The sequence below is a fragment of the Cebus imitator genome, unplaced genomic scaffold (genome assembly GCF_001604975.1).
Source record: "Cebus imitator isolate Cc_AM_T3 unplaced genomic scaffold, Cebus_imitator-1.0 Scaffold155, whole genome shotgun sequence".
NCBI lineage: Eukaryota > Metazoa > Chordata > Mammalia > Primates > Cebidae > Cebus > Cebus imitator.
In genome coordinates, this window is record NW_016107470.1 from 2944180 (window position 1) to 2962531 (window position 18352).

The 18352-nt window shown below is 42.2% G+C and overlaps 2 protein-coding genes across 14 annotated transcripts in view; one reads left to right on the plus strand and one right to left on the minus strand.

Annotated features, from left to right (window-relative positions):
- LOC119473399 (probable tRNA (uracil-O(2)-)-methyltransferase) overlaps nt 1-12367 on the plus strand; it is an 18760-nt gene extending 6393 nt beyond the window's left edge. Inside the window, 7 exon segments of the mRNA XM_037743794.1 lie at nt 287-365; nt 1457-1554; nt 1998-2101; nt 4472-4582; nt 11130-11611; nt 11614-11769; nt 11772-12367. Of these exon segments, the coding sequence (XP_037599722.1) occupies nt 287-365; nt 1457-1554; nt 1998-2101; nt 4472-4582; nt 11130-11611; nt 11614-11769; nt 11772-12367 (1626 nt within the window).
- Nucleotides 1-18352, minus strand: part of TRPM3 (transient receptor potential cation channel subfamily M member 3) — a 587648-nt gene that overhangs the window by 147096 nt on the left and 422200 nt on the right. The gene's annotated exons all lie outside the window — the stretch shown is intronic.

The window sequence follows — 18352 nt, forward strand, 5'->3', positions numbered from 1 at the left end:
TCTCTTTCCTCTCTTTCTCTTTCTCTCTCTCTCTCCCTCCCCCCCTTCCCCCCTTCTCTCTCTCTCTCTCTCTTTCTCTTTCCTCTCTTTCTCTTTCTCTCTCTCTCTTTCCTATCACATCTCTCCAGGTCAACCCTTCCCTTCCTGAACCTGCTGAAGATCTGGAGGATCTCCCAGACTCTCCTATTGCTGGAAACTTCATGCACCATTAGAGCCTCAGCTGGGTGAGTAAGAGAGACTCTTGCCGTCTACTTGGAACTGTTGACTGTCTTTGCCTTCTCCAAAGACCCAGAACCAGGCCTCCAGTTCCTCCATTTCATGGATATATGACTCGGTGGCTACCTCCACTATTCCGGAAAAGGCCTGTGGGACAGGGGATGTCCTCTCCTGCCATTCTTGTCAATTGGCAGTCTCTTCTTCCTCTAACTCCCTCCCCCATTCACTATAGGAGCCTGTCAGTCTACCCCTTCCAAAATTATACTCTTGGGTATCTCCTGCATAATCTCAATACTCTCCGCCTCCATTCAGAAGTCCGTCTTAACAGACTTATCTTTTACTGTAATACTGCTTGGCCTCAATACAAATTAGACAATGATTTCCAATGGCTGGAAAATGGCACTTTTGATTTCAGTATACTTACAGACTTAGACAACTTTTGCCGCTGCAATGGGAAATGGTCTGAGATTCCTTATGTTCAGGCTTTCTTCATTCTTTGTAGCCATCCTTCCCTCTGCCATTACTATTCTACTTTCCAAATCCTCCTCGCTTGCTCTAAACCTGACTCCCCCTATCACTCTCCCCATGGCCCCGACCAATGACTCACCTCCTGCCACACTCCCCAAAGCCCCAGCCGACAACTCCTTTTCCTTTGACCCCGCCAATTTTCCTCCTCCTTGACCACATCATAAGCCCGCACGAGAGCATCATGATCCTCCATCGTACGCCCCTGCTCTGGCCCTACCCCTTTCCTCCCTCTCTCCAAATACCCTGCTTCTGACTCTAAGTCCTCCCCATCTCCACCCCTTACCTGTTCTTGAGCCCAGCATACCCAGCAACTAGCTCCTTTGCTTCCCCTTCAGGAGGTAGCAGGGGCTAAAGGAGTCGTCCATGTCCATGTCCCCTTCTTCCTCTCCAATCTCTCTCAAACTGAAAAACATCTCAGGTCCTTCTCCTTTGATCCTGATACTTACATCAAAGAATTTAAATATTTCACCCAGTCTTATAAACTCGCTTGGCATGATCTCTCTAATATCCTCTCTTCTATCCTCTCTCTGGAAGAGAAGGAAAGAATGTGGCTCACAGCCCAGGCACATGTGGATGATCTTCATCGGTAAAATCCTACTAGGCCCCCAGGAGCCACTGCCATCCCCCAGGAAGAGCCTTCCTGGGAGTACCAACCCACAGAAGCCACTAGCAGGCTTCTTCAGAATATGGATTCCCAATTTTTCCCTCCTAGTCCACACCCTCTATGAAGCAGCTAATGGCCCTCTCAATGGGCCCCTAAATCCTTCACATAACATAATCCCGAGCTTCCACAAACTTAAAGCCACCCTCGTAACTGCTCTTGCTCTATCCTTGCCTGATATCTCTCAGCCCTTCATTCTCTATACCAGTCAAAGGCCATGGAACAGCCCTTGGTGTCCTTGGTCAACAAAAGGAAGTCCTCCTTCCTTCACTCCCATAACTTACCTATGTAAACAACTATACCACACTTCCTGAGGGTGGCCGATCTGCTTCAGAGCCCTAGCAGCAGCTGCCACCCTAGCCTTAGAAAGCAAGAAACACATTCAGTCAAGATACTGCAGTCCACAGCCCACATAATCTACAAGATCTCCTCTCCTCCCGAGCACTGAGCACGCTCCCTTTCTCATATCCAACTACTCCATGCCTTCTTTCTTGAAACTCCTGAGTTCTGCCTCTCCAAAAGTGTTCCCCTCAATCCTGCATCTTCCTTCTCTCCCACCCACTCCTGTACTGAAATCCTTGATCACCTACAGCCTCATTTCCCTAATATCTCCCCTGAACCTCTCCCCTATCCTGATGACCAGTTATTTGTAGACGGCTCCTCTTCCAAGTCAGTTGACTCCCATAAAATCGCTGGGTATGCAGTCTTCTCCTTTGACTGAATAATTGAAGCTAAACCCCTACTCCCAGGGACCTCCTCAAAAAGACAGAACTTATAGCTCTCACCAGGGCACTAACCTTCCAAAGGCAAACAAGTCAACATTTTCACTGACTTCAAATATGCCCATCACATTCTCCATTCTCATGCCGCCATCTGGCAATAGAGAGGATTTTTTTTTTAATTGCATTTTAGGTTTTGGGGTACATGTGAAGAACATGCAAGATTGTTGCATAGGTACATACATGGCAGTGTGATTTGCTGCCTTCCTCCCCATCACCTATATCTGGCATTTCTCCCCATGCTATCTCTCCCCACCTCCCCACCCCCCACTGTCCCTCCCCTATTTCCCCCTGACAGACCCCAGTGTGTTATCCTCCCTTCCCTGTGTCCATGTGTTCTCATTGTTCAGCACCCACCTATGAGTGAGAACATGAGGTGTTTGATTTTCTGTTCTTGGGTCAGTTTGCTGAGAATGATGGTTTCCAGGTTCATCCACGTCCCTACAAAGGACATGAACTCATCATTTTTGATGGCTGCATAATATTCCATGGTGTATATGTGCCACATTTTCCCTGTCCAGTCTATCATCGATGGGCATTTGGGTTGGTTCCAGGTCTTTGCTATTGTAAGCAGTGCTGCAATGAACATTCATGTGCATGTGTCCTTATAGTAGAACAATTTATAATCCTTTGGATATATACCCAGTAATGGGATTGCTGGGTCAAATGGAATTTCTATTTCTAGGTCCTTGAGGAATTGCCACACTGTCTTCCACAATGGTTGAACTAACTTACACTCCCACCAACAGTGCAAAAGTGTTCCTATTTCTCCATATCCTCTCCAGCATCTGTTGTCTCCAGATTTTTTAATGATCGCTGTTCTAACTGGCGTGAGACTGTATCTCAGTGTAGTTTTGATTTGCATTTCTCTAATGACCAGTGATGATGAGCATTTTTTCATATGTTTGTTGGCCTCATGTATGTCTTCTTTTGTAAAGTGTCTGTTCATATCCTTCATCCACTTTTGAATGGGCTTGTTTGTTTTTTTCTTGTAAATCTGTTTTAGTTCTTTGTAGAATAGAGAGGATTTCTTACTGCCAAAGGAACCCCCATCAATAACAGCCCCCTTATTTCCCAACTCCTCTAAGGTGCACACCTTCTGGCTAAAGCAGGAGTTATGCTCTGTCAAGGACACCAAACACGGTCAGATGAAATCTCAAGAGGAAACAGAAAGGCGGATGAGGCAGCAAAAGAAGGCTTTCTTGTGCCCCTACTCCTCTCCTCCTCATTACCCCCACTATTCAACCCCAATATTGCCCCACTGAAAAAGCTTCACTGCTACAACAAGGGGCCTCTTTCCAAGGAAACTGGATAATCAAAGATGAAAAACTCATCCTCCCCTGAGAACAAACCAAAGAAATTCTAACGTCTTTCACCAGTCCTTCCATATTGGTGCATGCTCCCTATACCTTCTCCTTCACCTTTCTCTTCCCCCAACCTATTTACCTCACTGAAAGACATAACCTCAAACTGTCATATATGTTCTGTCACTTCCTCCCAAGCAGCCCTCTGCTCTCCTCCTATCCCTACACATCAGCTAAGAGAAACAATTTCAGGGGAAGACTGGCAAATAGGGTTTACTCACATGCCTCCTCTTAAGAAAGCTAAGTTTCTTCTTACTCTTATAGACACCTTTTCTAGGTGGGTGAAAGCATTTCCCACCTCCTCAGCTGCAGTAGTCTCCCAAAGTCTTTTAACAGAAATCAGCCCTAGATTTGGTCTCCCCCACTCCATACAATCAGACAATGGCCCTAGCCTCATCTCCCAAATCACCCAACAAGTCTCTCAGTCCCTCAGCGTCCAGTGGCGCCTCCATACCCCATACTGACCCCAGTCGTCAGGAAAAGTTGAAAGGGCAAATGGGATCATTAAAACGCAGTTAACCAAACTCACTCTTGAAGTCCAGAAACCCTGGATCTCCCTTCTGCCCATAGCCCTAGCTTGCATCAGATCCAGCCCAAAAGCACCCTCCTTCCTCAGCCCATTTGAGTTAATGTATGGATTCCCTTCCTCTTACAAAACAGGCCCCCTTCTAACTCTCAGCTAAGAGGATATCTCCCAACACTTTCCCTCATCCACCATCTGCTCCGTGAACAAGCAGACCAGGCCCTCCCAAAGCCCTATGAAGCCCCACCAACTGGACCATCCTAACAGGAGAGCATGTCTTCCTAAAAACTCTTAACCCAGCAAGCCTTAAACCAAAGTGGGAAGGTCCCTTTCAAATTATTCTAATAACCCCCACTGCAGACAAACTCTCAGGACATATCTCTTGGTACCATCTTTCCAGATTAAAAGCAGCCCCACTGACCCACCAACTGCCCTCCTCTGCTGATTCTCCAGCACCCTCCTTAGTCCAACCAAACTCCGCCTTACACCCTTTGAGGAAAATCCATGAGCGGTAACTCCTTCATATATCACCTCTGCTTCTTCTCCAGGTGCCAAGGTCCTTGTGATGAGGAACAGCCTCCCTTCCCCCCATAGCATACCAAATATTGGAAGTCCTCTCCTATTTCTCCAGTCCCACACATAGAAAGGTCTTAATTCACCTATTCATTGCTCATTTGCAAGGAGATTTTGACTAGCCATGGGATGCTATCAGCCACCTCATAGACCCTCTAGAAGAGGCCACCTCCCCATACAGCCTCTACCAACTCCTCCCCGCCAGATACAGATTCTGATTCTTCTGAAAGTTCCTAACTCTTTTAATAGTAAGCCCCACTGCCTCTGCTCCATTAGAGTCCCTTCATACTTCTACAAGGCTTGAAGGATCTCTCAAGTCTCACTCACTCCTTATGTTTGCACTCTAACTCTACACTTGCTTCCCATTGCTGGACCTGTTTTTCCCTTTCCTCTACTACCTACTCAGCCACCGTAATTTCTCAGCCTTGGCACCATATTCCCATTCGCTTTTCATATACTGTCCAAAATGGCTCTGCCTTTGTAGACAGAGCCCTCACCCTCACTGGGAACTATCCCACTGCTCTCACTAACAGAGCTACCAAACTTCTTTCCACATGTGCTGACAATTACAACCATGCAAAACTCCCTCACCCTGCCATCTAAGGTCCCACAACCCTCCACACCTCAAAACTTGGCCAAGCCCCCTTAGGTGTAACCTCTCCCAATGGACACATACACGTAGGCACCATCCCTCCCTCTGTCTGTGGCTCAATTCAAACCATCTCTCATCCCTCTTCCCATACTTCACTCCAAGTAGATTATTCCATTTACCCTGAAGCTAATGGCCTCTTTACCCAGCCCCTCCTGCCTCTCACACATGGAAACCCCTTCTCCAGACAGTTCTCAAAGGGGTCTCTCTCTCCTCCTCACTCTGGGTTGCTAAAGCTGAAACAAGTCCCTCCAAATGAGGGACCTACATACTCCAACACCTATTCCCAATCCACTTGCATTAGCACCACAGGCATCTTCTTCCTCTGCAGATTCACAACCTACTTCTGCCTCCCTACCAACTAGACAGGTACTTGCACCCTAGTCTACCTTACCCCCAACATTAACTTTGTCTCTCCTAACCAAGAACTCCCTGTCCCTGCTATTCAAAAAGAGCAATACAGATCATTTCCTTATTAGTAGCCCTTGAAGTCACAACTAGTATCGAGTTAGGAGCAGAAAGCCTAGGAACGTCATTATCATATTTCCAGTCACTCTCCCGAGACTTCCAATCATCACTAGAAGAAGTAGCACACTCTATCACACAATTCCAAAACCAATTAAACTCTTTAGCAGCAGTCACCCTACAAAACCTCAGAGGTCTATACCTCCTCACTGCTGAGAAAGGAGATCTGTGCCTCCTTTTAGATGAACAATGCTGTTTCTACCTCAATGAATCTGGGTTAGTACGAGATGCCGTCAAAAAGTTCAAAGACCAAGTACAAAAACTTAAAGACAGTTCACCTGGATCCATAACTCCTGGGCGCCCTGACTATTGCCCCTCCTAGGTACTGCTATAATCCCTTTCCTCCTCCTAGCATTTGGCTCCTGCCTTTTATGATTCCTCACCCAGTTTTTACAAAACTGTTTTAAAACTTTCACCCATGGAACAATATAAGATATGATGCTGCTTCAAGAATACCGACTGCTCCAGGAACAACAATCCCTATGATCTAGTTCCCCACCCCCCAAATAAAACTTCTTGCCCTTATCCAGCAAGAAGCAGTCAGATGACCACGGTGCCTCTCTTCTATTACCCTATTAAAAGGCTGGAACGTTAGGGACAAGCTGCCTCAGAAAGCCCCCTCCGTGCAGGCTGACCACCCCTCCCCCCACTCTGATTGCTCTGCAGCGGCATTCCTGAACTCCTATCTAGCTGCTACAATTAAGCAAAGCCTGATTACAGCCATTTGGGCAGCTTGGGAGAGGACAGGAAAAACTAATGTTTGTTATCCATACTTGTAAATTCCTGTTTTACATATACCTGTAAAATCTTGTTTTTTAAAAACTGCCACCACCAAAGTCACAGGATGACGTATTGTAAGTCTGTCACAAGTTTACAAACTATCTCTGTGCCTGTCACAGGCTGATAGATTATCGCAGTCCTAAAACTCCCTTATGATCCTCTCACCCCATATAAATTCCTGGTTTTGTAAGCTCTGGACTGACCCACTGATTGTTACACGGCAGCCTGGCAGGTTAATAAAACTTGCTTGCCTGACTTTGAGTCTACTCTCCTTTCTCTTGGCTAACCTTACAAAAAGGAAAAAGAGAAAAAATGAAACCCATCCAACCTTTCATTGAAAGAAATCAGATTGTCTACCTATATGAAGATCGAAGATCGCTAAGGTGGAAGGAAACTAGCAAAGGTCCCATATCATGTGACCTGGGTTGCTAGGCTACACCTTCACTTGTCTCCCAGAGTGTAGTCACTGCCTACGGTGGTGGGCCTCTCTTAGAAAGATGCAGAGAAACCAAATTAAAGGCTTGGAACATACACATAAAAAAGGAGATGAGGTCTGTGTATAATTTATTCTTTGCTCTAGTTTCTTGCCCTGAATGATAACTATCTCCTCTTGATAGAAATAACTTTTTTTGAATCCCAGAAGAAAGTTTTAAGAAATCAGGAAAAATTCAATTAGCTTCAGCTGAAGAAATTCTTATTTGGCTTGTAAGAGACAAAACAGGCATCTGAGTAAAAGGAAGCTCTTTGAGGGAAGATGGAGTTTTCTTTGTTGGCTTATCTTTAGTAAAGGAGAAAGACAATGATAAGTAGCATTTGTTTCATGCTTAGCTTGTGCCAGGCACTGGTTTTATGTGTTAATAAACTGAATTCTCAAAACAACCTGGAATATACCATTATCCTCATTTTACAGATGAGAAACCTGAGGCACAGAAACCTGTCCAGGTTCAAGTAGCTAGGAAGAGCCAGAGAGGAGAGTTAGACACAGGCAGCCTAATTTCAGAGCTACTGTTCTTGATGTCTTCATTTTATTGCCTCTGGGGTTAAGAAAGCGTAATAGTGACAGCCTTTAAGGAAAAGAGCTGGATTCCCAGCTGGTTTCATTTACTCAACACGTTTCACTCACCTGCAATGATTTGACCAAAGTATTTACTGATGGGGAACACACACACCCGGGGCGGGGGGGGGGGGAGAGAGACGACGGGGAGAGACGACGGGGAGAGACGACGGGGAGAGACGACGGGGAGAGACGACGGGGAGAGACGACGGGGAGAGACGACGGGGAGAGGCGGAGAGTGTGTGTGTTTTGTGTTTGTTGTTTTCTCCTGTGTCCTTGAGTTCTACTTTGGTTTCTCCTAGTCTCTATTTTGGATAGAGTCATTTAAAGGCTACCTAATAGTCTATGCCTATTTCTGAAGTAACTAAAAATGAAATCAGTGTGTTTTATTTCTCTTGGAATGGCAAATTTTGGTTCTAAATTGGACTCCACTCATATCCACCAGCCTCACTGATCTCAATCACTCCATCTTAATGGGCACCCTTCCCTGATAATCATAAATAAAAGGTCACCCCTATAATTCCAGCACTTTGGAAAGCTGAGGCAAGAGGAGCCTGGGCAACAGAGCAAAACCCCATTTCTACAAAAAACTCTAAAAAGCTCTTCACTTTAAACATGCTATAAAAACTAATACCTACTAAACAATAACTTAGGTGGTATTTTATAGAAGGATTATCTCTGTAACACAATAATAGTGGAGGACTTCAATACTCCATGGACAGCACTAGGCAGATCATCAAGATAGAAAGTCAACAACACCAAAAAAACATGGACTTAAACTATACTCTAGAACAAAGGAAAATAGTTTATAGAACATTCTTCTCAACAACTGCAGACTATACATTCTTCTCATCAGCACATGGAACATTTCCAAGGTACACCATATGATAGGCCACAAAACGAGTCTCAATAAATTTAAGAAAATTGAAATTATATCAAGTATCTTCTTAGGCCATAGAATAAAACTGGAAATCAAATCCAGAAGGAATCTTCAACACTGTATAAACACATGAAAATTAAATAATCTGCTCTTGAATGATTTTTGGGTTAACAATGAAATCAATATGAAAATTAAAAAAATTATTTGAAATGAATAATAGTGACACAGCTTATTGAAAACTCTGGGATACAGCAAAAGTGTTGCTAACAGGAAAGTTCATAGTATTAAATGCCTATGTGAAAAAGCCTGAAGGAGCACAAATTGACAACCTAATGTCATACCTACAGAAAATAGAGAAACAAGGACAAACTCAACCAAACCCAGCAGAAGAAATAACAAAGAATGGAACAGAACTAGATGAAATTGGAACAAAAAATAAAAAAGATAAATGAACAAAAAGGGCTTCATTGAAAAGATAAAACTGATAGGCCATTAGCAAGATTAACCAAGAAAAGAGAGAAGATCCAAATAAGCCTAATTATAAATGAAACTGGAGATATTACAATAAATACCAGATAAATATAAAAAATCATTCAAGGTGTGAAAGGAAAATAAATCTTGGGGCCCCCAAATCAAAATTGAATGCTTTTAACAAGTTAGTATACTCCTATGAACAAATTTTGGAGCATATTTGTTTCTCTCTACCTGATTTCTCCAGAATTTGGAAACTGTGAGTATTCTTAACTTATGGCAAAACAGGTATATGAATAAGTTCAATAAGCATCTGTTTTCATTTGTAACAGGAGACAACTCGAGAACCTGGTTATTTTACCAAGGCTTTGCCTGGAATGGTGTGCTTTCCTTTAAGGAATTGAACTTAGGGAGCCAATAAAAGCCCTTTGGGAAAACTGTCCTCATACCTTGTCTACATAGTTGCTGTACAGGGTTTCTGACCTGTGGTAAGTAAAGAATCTTACTTTCTGACAGGCCCAAGAGCCCCAAGTTTTATCTTGGGACCTTAAGAGGAGAGGAATTCACCCAACTCGTAGGTATTTGATGGTACAAATCCATGGCTGGGTTAGGTTTTTAAAAAGTCTTATCTGAAATTCCTTCTATGGAACAAAGTTCCATTAAAGCCAATATAAAAGCCTATGTAAAAAATAATTATTCTTGCTGCACTGTATCCAAATATTTAGGCCAAATATAATAAAGCAAATCTGTCGTGCCATGATTTGTCTTTACTAAAAATAGGAAACTGGAGAGAAAAATTACATTTTGAAAACTATAAGATACCTGTTGTTAGATTCTAGTCTTACCTAATGTTTTTCAATTTCTATTGTTTTCTACAATATTGACTGAATTCTAATTTATCTGGGCTACAAGTCTTCAAAATATTTTCAAATTTTTTCCTTCTTTTTTCTCATTTTTCCTAATTTGGAGTCACCCAAAACTAAGCTGTGCTTTCACAAAGCCCTACGAACTGAAGCTAGATAACTTAAACTTAAGAAAATAACGATAACCTATTTACATACATAAGCCACTTTCATAACTGCCTACTGATAAACTTCAGAGTAATATGGTCTATATGTTTTCCAAGATTGTTCTTTTGTCTGTTGTGGTTTTTCTCCCCGTTTTCTCTTCACAGGACGTGAGACTTCACAACCTGCTAAAAATGAGCTTTCCTAATAAATTGGGACCTACCTGTCTAGGAATAAATCATCGTAGCCATGAGAGATTAGCTGAAACCTAAGATCAGAGACTCATTTTCTTCTAAAATGCTTTCTCCAAAAGATTTTAAAAAAGAAAGGGTGGGCATGTGAAAGAAGAATAAATCTGGGGCCTCCAAATCACTAAGCTAAAGAGAAAAGTTAAGCTGGGAACTGCTTAGGGTACACCTGCCTCCCATTCTATTCAAACTCACCCCTCTGCTCACTGCGATAAATGCCTAACTGATTGCCTCCTTTGGAGAGGCTAATCAGAAACTCAAAAGAATGCAACCATTTGTTTCTTATCTACCAATGACCTAGAAGCCCCCTCTCTGCTTGGAGTTGTCCTGCCTTTGCTTCAAGTTGTCCCACCTTTCTGGAATGAACCAATTTTCATCTTACATATGTTGACTGATGTTTCATGTCTCCCTAAAATGTGTAAAACCAACCTGTGCTCTGACCTCAGAACCTGCCAAGGCTGTGTCATGAGCACACAACCTCTACCTTGGCAAAATAAACTTTCTAAGTTAGCTGGGACCTGTCTCAGATATTTGGGGTTCACAAAGGCTATGAACATCTTTACACACACACACATGTGAAAATCTATAGGAAATGGATACATTCCTGAAAATATACAACTCTCCTAGATTAATTCAGGAAGAAATAGAAACCCTGAAAAGACCAATAACAAGCAGCAAGACTGAATCAATATTAAAGAAAATGCCAACAACAACAAAAAGTCTAGGACAAGATGGATTTATAGCTTAATTCTACCGGGCATTCAAAGAAGAATTGGTACCAATCCTACTGAAAATATTCCAAATGATAGAGAAAGAGGGAATCCACCCTAAATCATTCCAGGGGTCCAGTATCACCCTAATACCCCCGGAGGCCGAGTAAGAGGACTCAGTACCCGGAATACCTTGACTTCATTAAAGAAGTGGGCTTTGCCTGTGGGTTTCACGTAGAGGAAGACTGCCTTGGGATTCCTTCAACCGAAAGAGTCTGTCTTGTTGGGAAATCCAGAACATACCCTCCCTCCAGAGAAGCTTCCATGGATGAAAAGAGGACTCAGTACATTAAGAGCAGGCCGGGCTGCCCTGTAAGCCCACCTGGCCAGGAGCTTACCCTTTCTCCACCCCGGGTTGCTGCTGACAGTGCTGGTCACTATGACAGCCACGAAGCTGTGGACGCTGGGGTCTGGCGTGCAGCCGAGGCCCGGGCTGCCGAGCACGGCGCACGGCCCCAGGCCGAAGGCCCCTGGCTACCTGGATGTCACCCCAGAGGAAAGGCTGAGCGCGTGAGGAACTGTGCCGCCCTCTCGCGAGATTTTATTGACCACGTGGTTTTGCAGGCGGCGAATTTACTGTTAGGTGAAAGCAATTAAACACAAGAAGTTCTCGAAATGGGAGTGTGAAGACCTGGAGTGTGGGGGAGAGCCTTTCCCTGGCAGAAGTAGCCAGTGAGCTGCACGCGGAGACGCTGCGGAGGCTGAAGCGGGAGTGTGCGGGTCTGCAGACGCTGCTCCCGAACAGCACCAGGTGTTCCGAGTTGTGAACGGCGGGCTCACACCCGCACGGAGCGAGGAGACGCTGCGGAGGACAAAGCAACCGCAAGCGAAACCGAGACTGCTCTCCAAAGCCTGCAGAACCCGCCACTGCTGGTTCACGCATCACCCCGGCGGCTGTGCTCTGTCCGCGGACTGCTGCCCGTTTGCCCACGGTCCTGCAGAGCTGCGGCTGCCTGGGACCCCAGGAAGATTTCCTGAGCTGCGTTCTGGTCGGGGAGGCCAAACCAAGCAGAACTTCCCCAGCAATCCTCAGTGCTCCTATCTCTGCACTGGCTGTGTTCCAGCACACCTCCTCCCACCTTCTCCAGATCCTGACGGTGATAAACCGTATTTCATAAACATCATAAGCCACAGAAGCCACAGTTCCTTAGAAGCTCCCAGCTGGGTGCCCAGTTTGTTTCAGATGCAGCCACTTAAGATCGTGCACAGATTCTTACAGTGTTTCCTGGGGGAGAGAGGCTGGGGACACCGTGCACAGGCCCCTCCCAGGGCGCTCTCCCTATGGCTGCGCCACCACGTCCACGTCTGTGAAGAGGATGGGGCTCCTCCAGAAGTATGACTGTGTCCGCTAGCGCTTCTCATCACAATGGAGAACAGCCGCTCTGGAGGGGGGATCCACCACATTGGTATTTTAAAAACAGGTATAAGGCTCTCTATGTTGAGGTTGTTTTTAGAGAATAAGACAAAACACCCATTAAAAAAAAAAAGACCAGCAAAGGACATGACAAAAACAGAAAACTACAGACCAATATTCCTGATGAACACAGATGCAAAAATCCTCAACAAAATATTAGTGAACTAAATCCAACAGCATATCACAAAGATAATGCATCATGATCAAGTGGGTTTTATACCAGGAATGCAGGAATGGTTTAACATGTGCAAGTCAATAAGTGTAAGGTATTACATAAACAGAATTCAAAACACAAATCATGATCATCTCAATAGGTGCAGAAAAAATTTTTTTTGATAAAATCTATCTTCACTTTATGAAAAAAACCCTCAACAAAATAGGCATAGAAGGGCCTGACCGTAAAGTAATAAAAGCCGTTATCTGACAGACCCACAGCCAACATCATACTGATTTGGGAAAAGTTGAAAGCATTCCCCTGAGAACAGGAACAGACAAGGATGCCCACTTTCACCACTTCTATTCAACCTAGTACTGGAAGTTATAACCAGAGCAATTAGACGAGAGAAAGAAATGAAAGCCATCCAAATCAGAAAAGAGGATGTTTCTGTTCGCAGATTATATGATCATATACCTAGAAAACCCTAAAGGCTCATCCAAAAATCTCCTAGACCTGATAAACACATTCGGTAAAGTCTCAGGATCCAAAATCAATGCACAAAAATCAGTAACACTGCTATACACCAACAACGACCAGGGTGAGAATCAAATCAAGAACAACAGCTGCAATAAAAAGAAAACCTTTGGAATATACTTAAGATGTGAAAGATCGCTACAAAAAACACAACAACAACAAAACAACCCTACAAAACATTGCTGAAAGAAAATAAATTATACAAACAAATGGAAACAAATTCCATGCTCATGGATGGGAAAAATCAACATTTTGAAAATGACCATATTGCTCAAAGCAACCTACAGATTAAGTGCAATTCCCATCAAAATACTACCATAATTCTTCACGGAACTAGAAAAAACAATCCTAAATTCATACGGAAGAAAAAAAGAGCCCACATAGCCAAAGCAATATTAAGCTAAAAGAACAAATGTAAAGGTATCACATTACCTGACTTCAAGTTACACTTCAAGTCTATAGTTACCAAAACCACAGGGTACTGGCATAAAAATAGGCACATAGACCAATGGAACAGAATAGAGAACCCAGAAATAGAGCCAAATACTTACAGCCAACTGATCTTTGACAAGGCATACAAAAATATAAATTGGGGAAAGGACACCCTATTCAATAAATGGTGCTGGGAAAACTGGAAAGCCACAGTAGAAAAATAAAACTGGATCTCCGTCACCTTATGTAAAAATCAACCCAAGATGAATCAAAGAGTTAAAGCTAAGATCTGAAACCATAAAAATTCTGGAAGATAATATCAAAAATACTCTTCTAGACATTGGCTTAGGAAAAGAATTCATGATTAAGTACCCAAAGCAAAGGCAGCAAAAACAAAAATAAATAAATTGCTTCTTCATAGCAAAAGAAATAATCAGCAGAGCAAACAGACAACCCACAGAGTGGGAGAAAATATTTGCAAACTATGCATCCAACAAAAGTTGAGTATCCAGAATTTACAAAGAACTCAAATCAGCAAGAAAAACCAAATAATCCCATCAAAAAGTGGGAAACACACATGAATAGACATTTCTCAAAAGAAGATATACAAATGGCTAACAAACATGAAAAAATATTTAACATCACTAATTTTCAAGGAAATGCAAACAAAAACCATAACGAGATACCAGCTTACTCCCACAAGAATGGCCATAATTAAAATGTCAAAGATCAACAGATGTTGGCATGGATGTGGTGAAAAGGGAACACTTTCACGCTGCTGCTGGTGGGAATATAAATTAGTGCAACCACTATGGAAAACAATATGTGGATTTCTTAAAAAACTAAAAGTAGATCTACCATTTAGTCCAGAAAATCTACTACTGGGTGTCTAGGAAAGGAAAATAAGTCATTACATTAAAAAGACAGCTACATGTATATATTTATTACAGCACAATTCACACTGGCAAAGATATGGAAGCAACCTAAGTGACCATCAATTAATGAGTGAATAAAGAAAATGCAGTAAGTATATACCATGGAATATTACTCAGCCATAAAAAGGAATGAAATATTGTCTTTTGCAGCAACTTGGGTGGAGCTAGAGGCTATTATTATTATTATTATTATATATATATTTTTTTTAAGACGGAGTTTCACTCTTGTTACCCAGGCTGGAGTGCAATGGCGCGATCTCGGCTCACCGCAACCTCCGCCTCCTGGGTTCAGGCAATTCTCCTGCCCCAGCCTCCTGAGTCGCTGGGATTACAGGCACGCGCCACCATGCCCAGCTAATTTTTTGTATTTTTAGTAGAGACGGGGTTTCACCATGTTGACCAGGATGGTCTCGATCTCTTGACCTCGTGATCCACCCGCCTCAGCCTCCCACAGTGCTGGGATTACAGGCGTGAGCCACCGCGCCCGGCCTGAGGCTATTAAGTGAAGTAACTCAGGAATGGAAAACCTAGTATTGTATGTTCTCACTTATAAGGGGAGCTAAGCTATGAGGATGCAAAGGCATACGAAAGATATAATGTATGTTGGGGATTCAGGGAGAAAGGTCAGGGGAGGGGTGAGGGATAAAAGACTACATATTGGGTAAGTGTACACTGCTTGGGACATGGGTACATTAAAATCTCAGAAATCGCCACTAAAGAACTTATCCATGTTATTTAGTAGTGATTCATGGAAATATGTAAAACATTATATAAATTAAAACCTCCTGTACTCCAAAAACTATTGAAATAAAATTAATTAAAAAATAACTACTGAGTGTTCAAAAATTATGAATGAGCAAGTGAATGAATGTCTCACCATACCCTCACTATACTGGTTATAATACTTTATCAGATCTTTAACATTATATTGTTACTATTTTCCTTTTCATTGCCACTATTTCCCCTGAATCCAGGAGTCTGTTTTATTTGAGCCTTTTTCATATTTTACTTGTACTTTATGGTCTATACTTCTACCATATTTTAAGATTATTTTACATGTCTTTAAAGACTTTGTAGCACTTAAGTTAATGCTTTGTATACAGCAGGTGTGCCAGGGATTAGGTAATTTATCCCTGATTATAGGGTGGATACATACTGACTTCTTGGAGAACTGAGTAAGATCTAAGCCAAATGGCAGCTGTCTGATCCAATTTTCCTCTGTGTCACGTTACCCTTTACTGGATAGCAGTTGAGTGGCAGGTAAAAATATGGGCCATGACCACTTCTTGGGTGAAAGGGAAAGAGCACTGATTTTACGTATTATTTGTAGGAGCTCGAGAAACTTCCTTAACCTCTCTAAGACCTAGTTTCTTCATGTATAAAATGATGTCAATAGTACCTTCTTCAAAGGATCGCTTTGAAGATTAAATAGATAATCAATATTATGGATTTTCTGCATTAAATATTGCCACTATATTCTCATGTCCTAGCAACATATGCAAGCAGAAAGGATCAGTGAAATTACATGGCTTATGATGAATAACGTTGGAAAGCACCAGGGTGTTTGCTTCATTTTGTCAACCTGTCCACATAGACGTGTCCTCTTTATTGTGCCCTCTCTGTAATAAAGTAAGCCAGTACTTCACAGGTCTCCCATGAACATGTTAACAGAGAACTTCATAAACGTGTCTGTTTTATACACAATAGGCAAAGCTGAGAAACATGTTATTAATATAAGACTGAGGGAGTAAAAAAAAAACATTTAATTGGGCTATTTTGCTTACTTATGATATGACAAAAAGGAATTCATTTACATAGCTAGATATGTAAAAATGACGGCATTCTCCATATTTTTATTTTTGAGCAGGAGTCTATAAAAACCTATGTCATGGAGTTCTGGTATATTTTCTGGAATTATTGCAATTAATGATTTTCTACCTTCCGTTTCCTCCTTTTTCTTTTACTCATCCTGTTTCTTTCAGAGATCATATACGCTTTATGTTTACTAAAGTTATACATGCACAGAGTTGAGAGTCATCTATTCTTACAAAATTTGGTATAAACATTACAAGCCTCAATGCCCCATTCCTCTTTCCACAGAGGCAACTAGAGGATGATTTTGGTCCTCTCTGGTAGTTGGTCTTTGAAGACAGCTTCCAAGGAACTGTAGCTCCCAGTGTTCATACTCTTGTTACATCTTCTCTCATGCAGAATCTGGGCTGGTCTGGTGGCTGGCTGTAGCCAATAGAATGCAGTAGGGTGACATTATGCCAGTTCCAGCCGGAAGCCTTAAGAAGACCTGCCAGCTCCTGCTTTTGCTCCTAAGCTCCTTGGGGAAGAACTATCACTTTGGGTCTCCCTTCATGATTCAGGGAATTTCCAACTCCTCTGTTTTGTGTTGAAGCTCCTATTTATTGTGTTTTGTGTTTCTGTATGTATGTATGTATTTATTATTTTTTGATTTCCTTTTTCATTTTGGTACAGCACATCCTCCAGCAGTTTCTGAAGAAAACATCCATGGAAAGTAATTTCTTCTGGGCACCTAATGCCTGCCAATGTCTTTATTTTACCTTCACAAATGATAGGTAGATTAGATATAGGCCTAGATTGAAAATAAATGTCTTCAGAATTTTTAAGGCATTGAAAAACTGTATAATAGCTTTCGGTATTGTTTGGAAGTCCAAAGCATTCCAGCTCCTAATTCTTTGCATGTGACCCACTTTCTGTCTTTGGAAGCTCTCATTTTCTCTCTTTTCCCCTGTTCTCTATCGCTCCCATGCGCTTCTATATCTTGATAGTGTGACTTGGTATGCGGTTATTTTCACTCAGTAGTTTCTTACAACCTGGAAATGTATGTTCTGGAGTTCTGGGACATGTTCTGGTATTATTGAATTGATTTTTTTAATCCATGATTCTTTTTCTTTTGTTCTTTCTGTCTCTACTTTCTGGAAGAGTATTTCAATTTTATCTTTTAATTACTCCCTTAATTTTTTATTTCATGCTATCATATTTTTAGTTCCCCAAAACTCTTTCTAGTTCTTAAAAAAAATTAAATGTTTTATAGGACGTTGTTCTTTTTTAAATGGTTAAAACATTTTCACAGTTTTTGTGAATTTCCTTCTCCCTACGTAGCTCTGTTTGTTCCATGCTGCATCTTGCTGTTGGTTTGTCTGTCTCTCTCTTCTATGTTAGAGGTCTTTCCTATGTGTTTGGCAATCCTTAGTTATCTGTTCGTATTTAAAAGTGGACACTAGAGTGCTGACTGGAAGCCCTGAGAGCATATGTAGAGATGATCAACTGTGAACTTAATGGTAAGATAAACGGGTTGGGCTTCTTATCTGGGAAGTCTTTTGTTTGAATGTCTTTAGATCTTATTTCTTGGGAAGATCAAATTTTTACAGAAAAGGCTTCTTCCAATCTTTCATCTGGAGGATAAAGACCAAGCTGCCAGTACACTGGAAACCAAGTTGGGGAAGAGGGCTGAGGTCTCAGCATCTAATATGCATTAATTGATTTCTTCTCCTTTCCCCTGCACTGCCCTCTTTCAGTGTTGTGGCCCAGCTCTCATTTTTTACCATGTTCCTCTAGACCAGAAAATCTGTTTTACTCTCTCTAGAGAATAAATATTTACTTTTTTATTGGAGTGGGCTTTGCAGAGGAGATGAGAGGATATGGCATTCTGGCTGCTTCTTTAAAAAGACAATAAATATGGCCGGGCGCGGTGGCTCAAGGCTGTAATCCCAGCACTTTGGGAGGCCGAGGCGGGTGGATCACGAGGTTAAGAGATCGAGACCATCCTGGTCAACATGGTGAAACCCCGTCTCTACTAACAATACAAAAAATTAGCTGGGC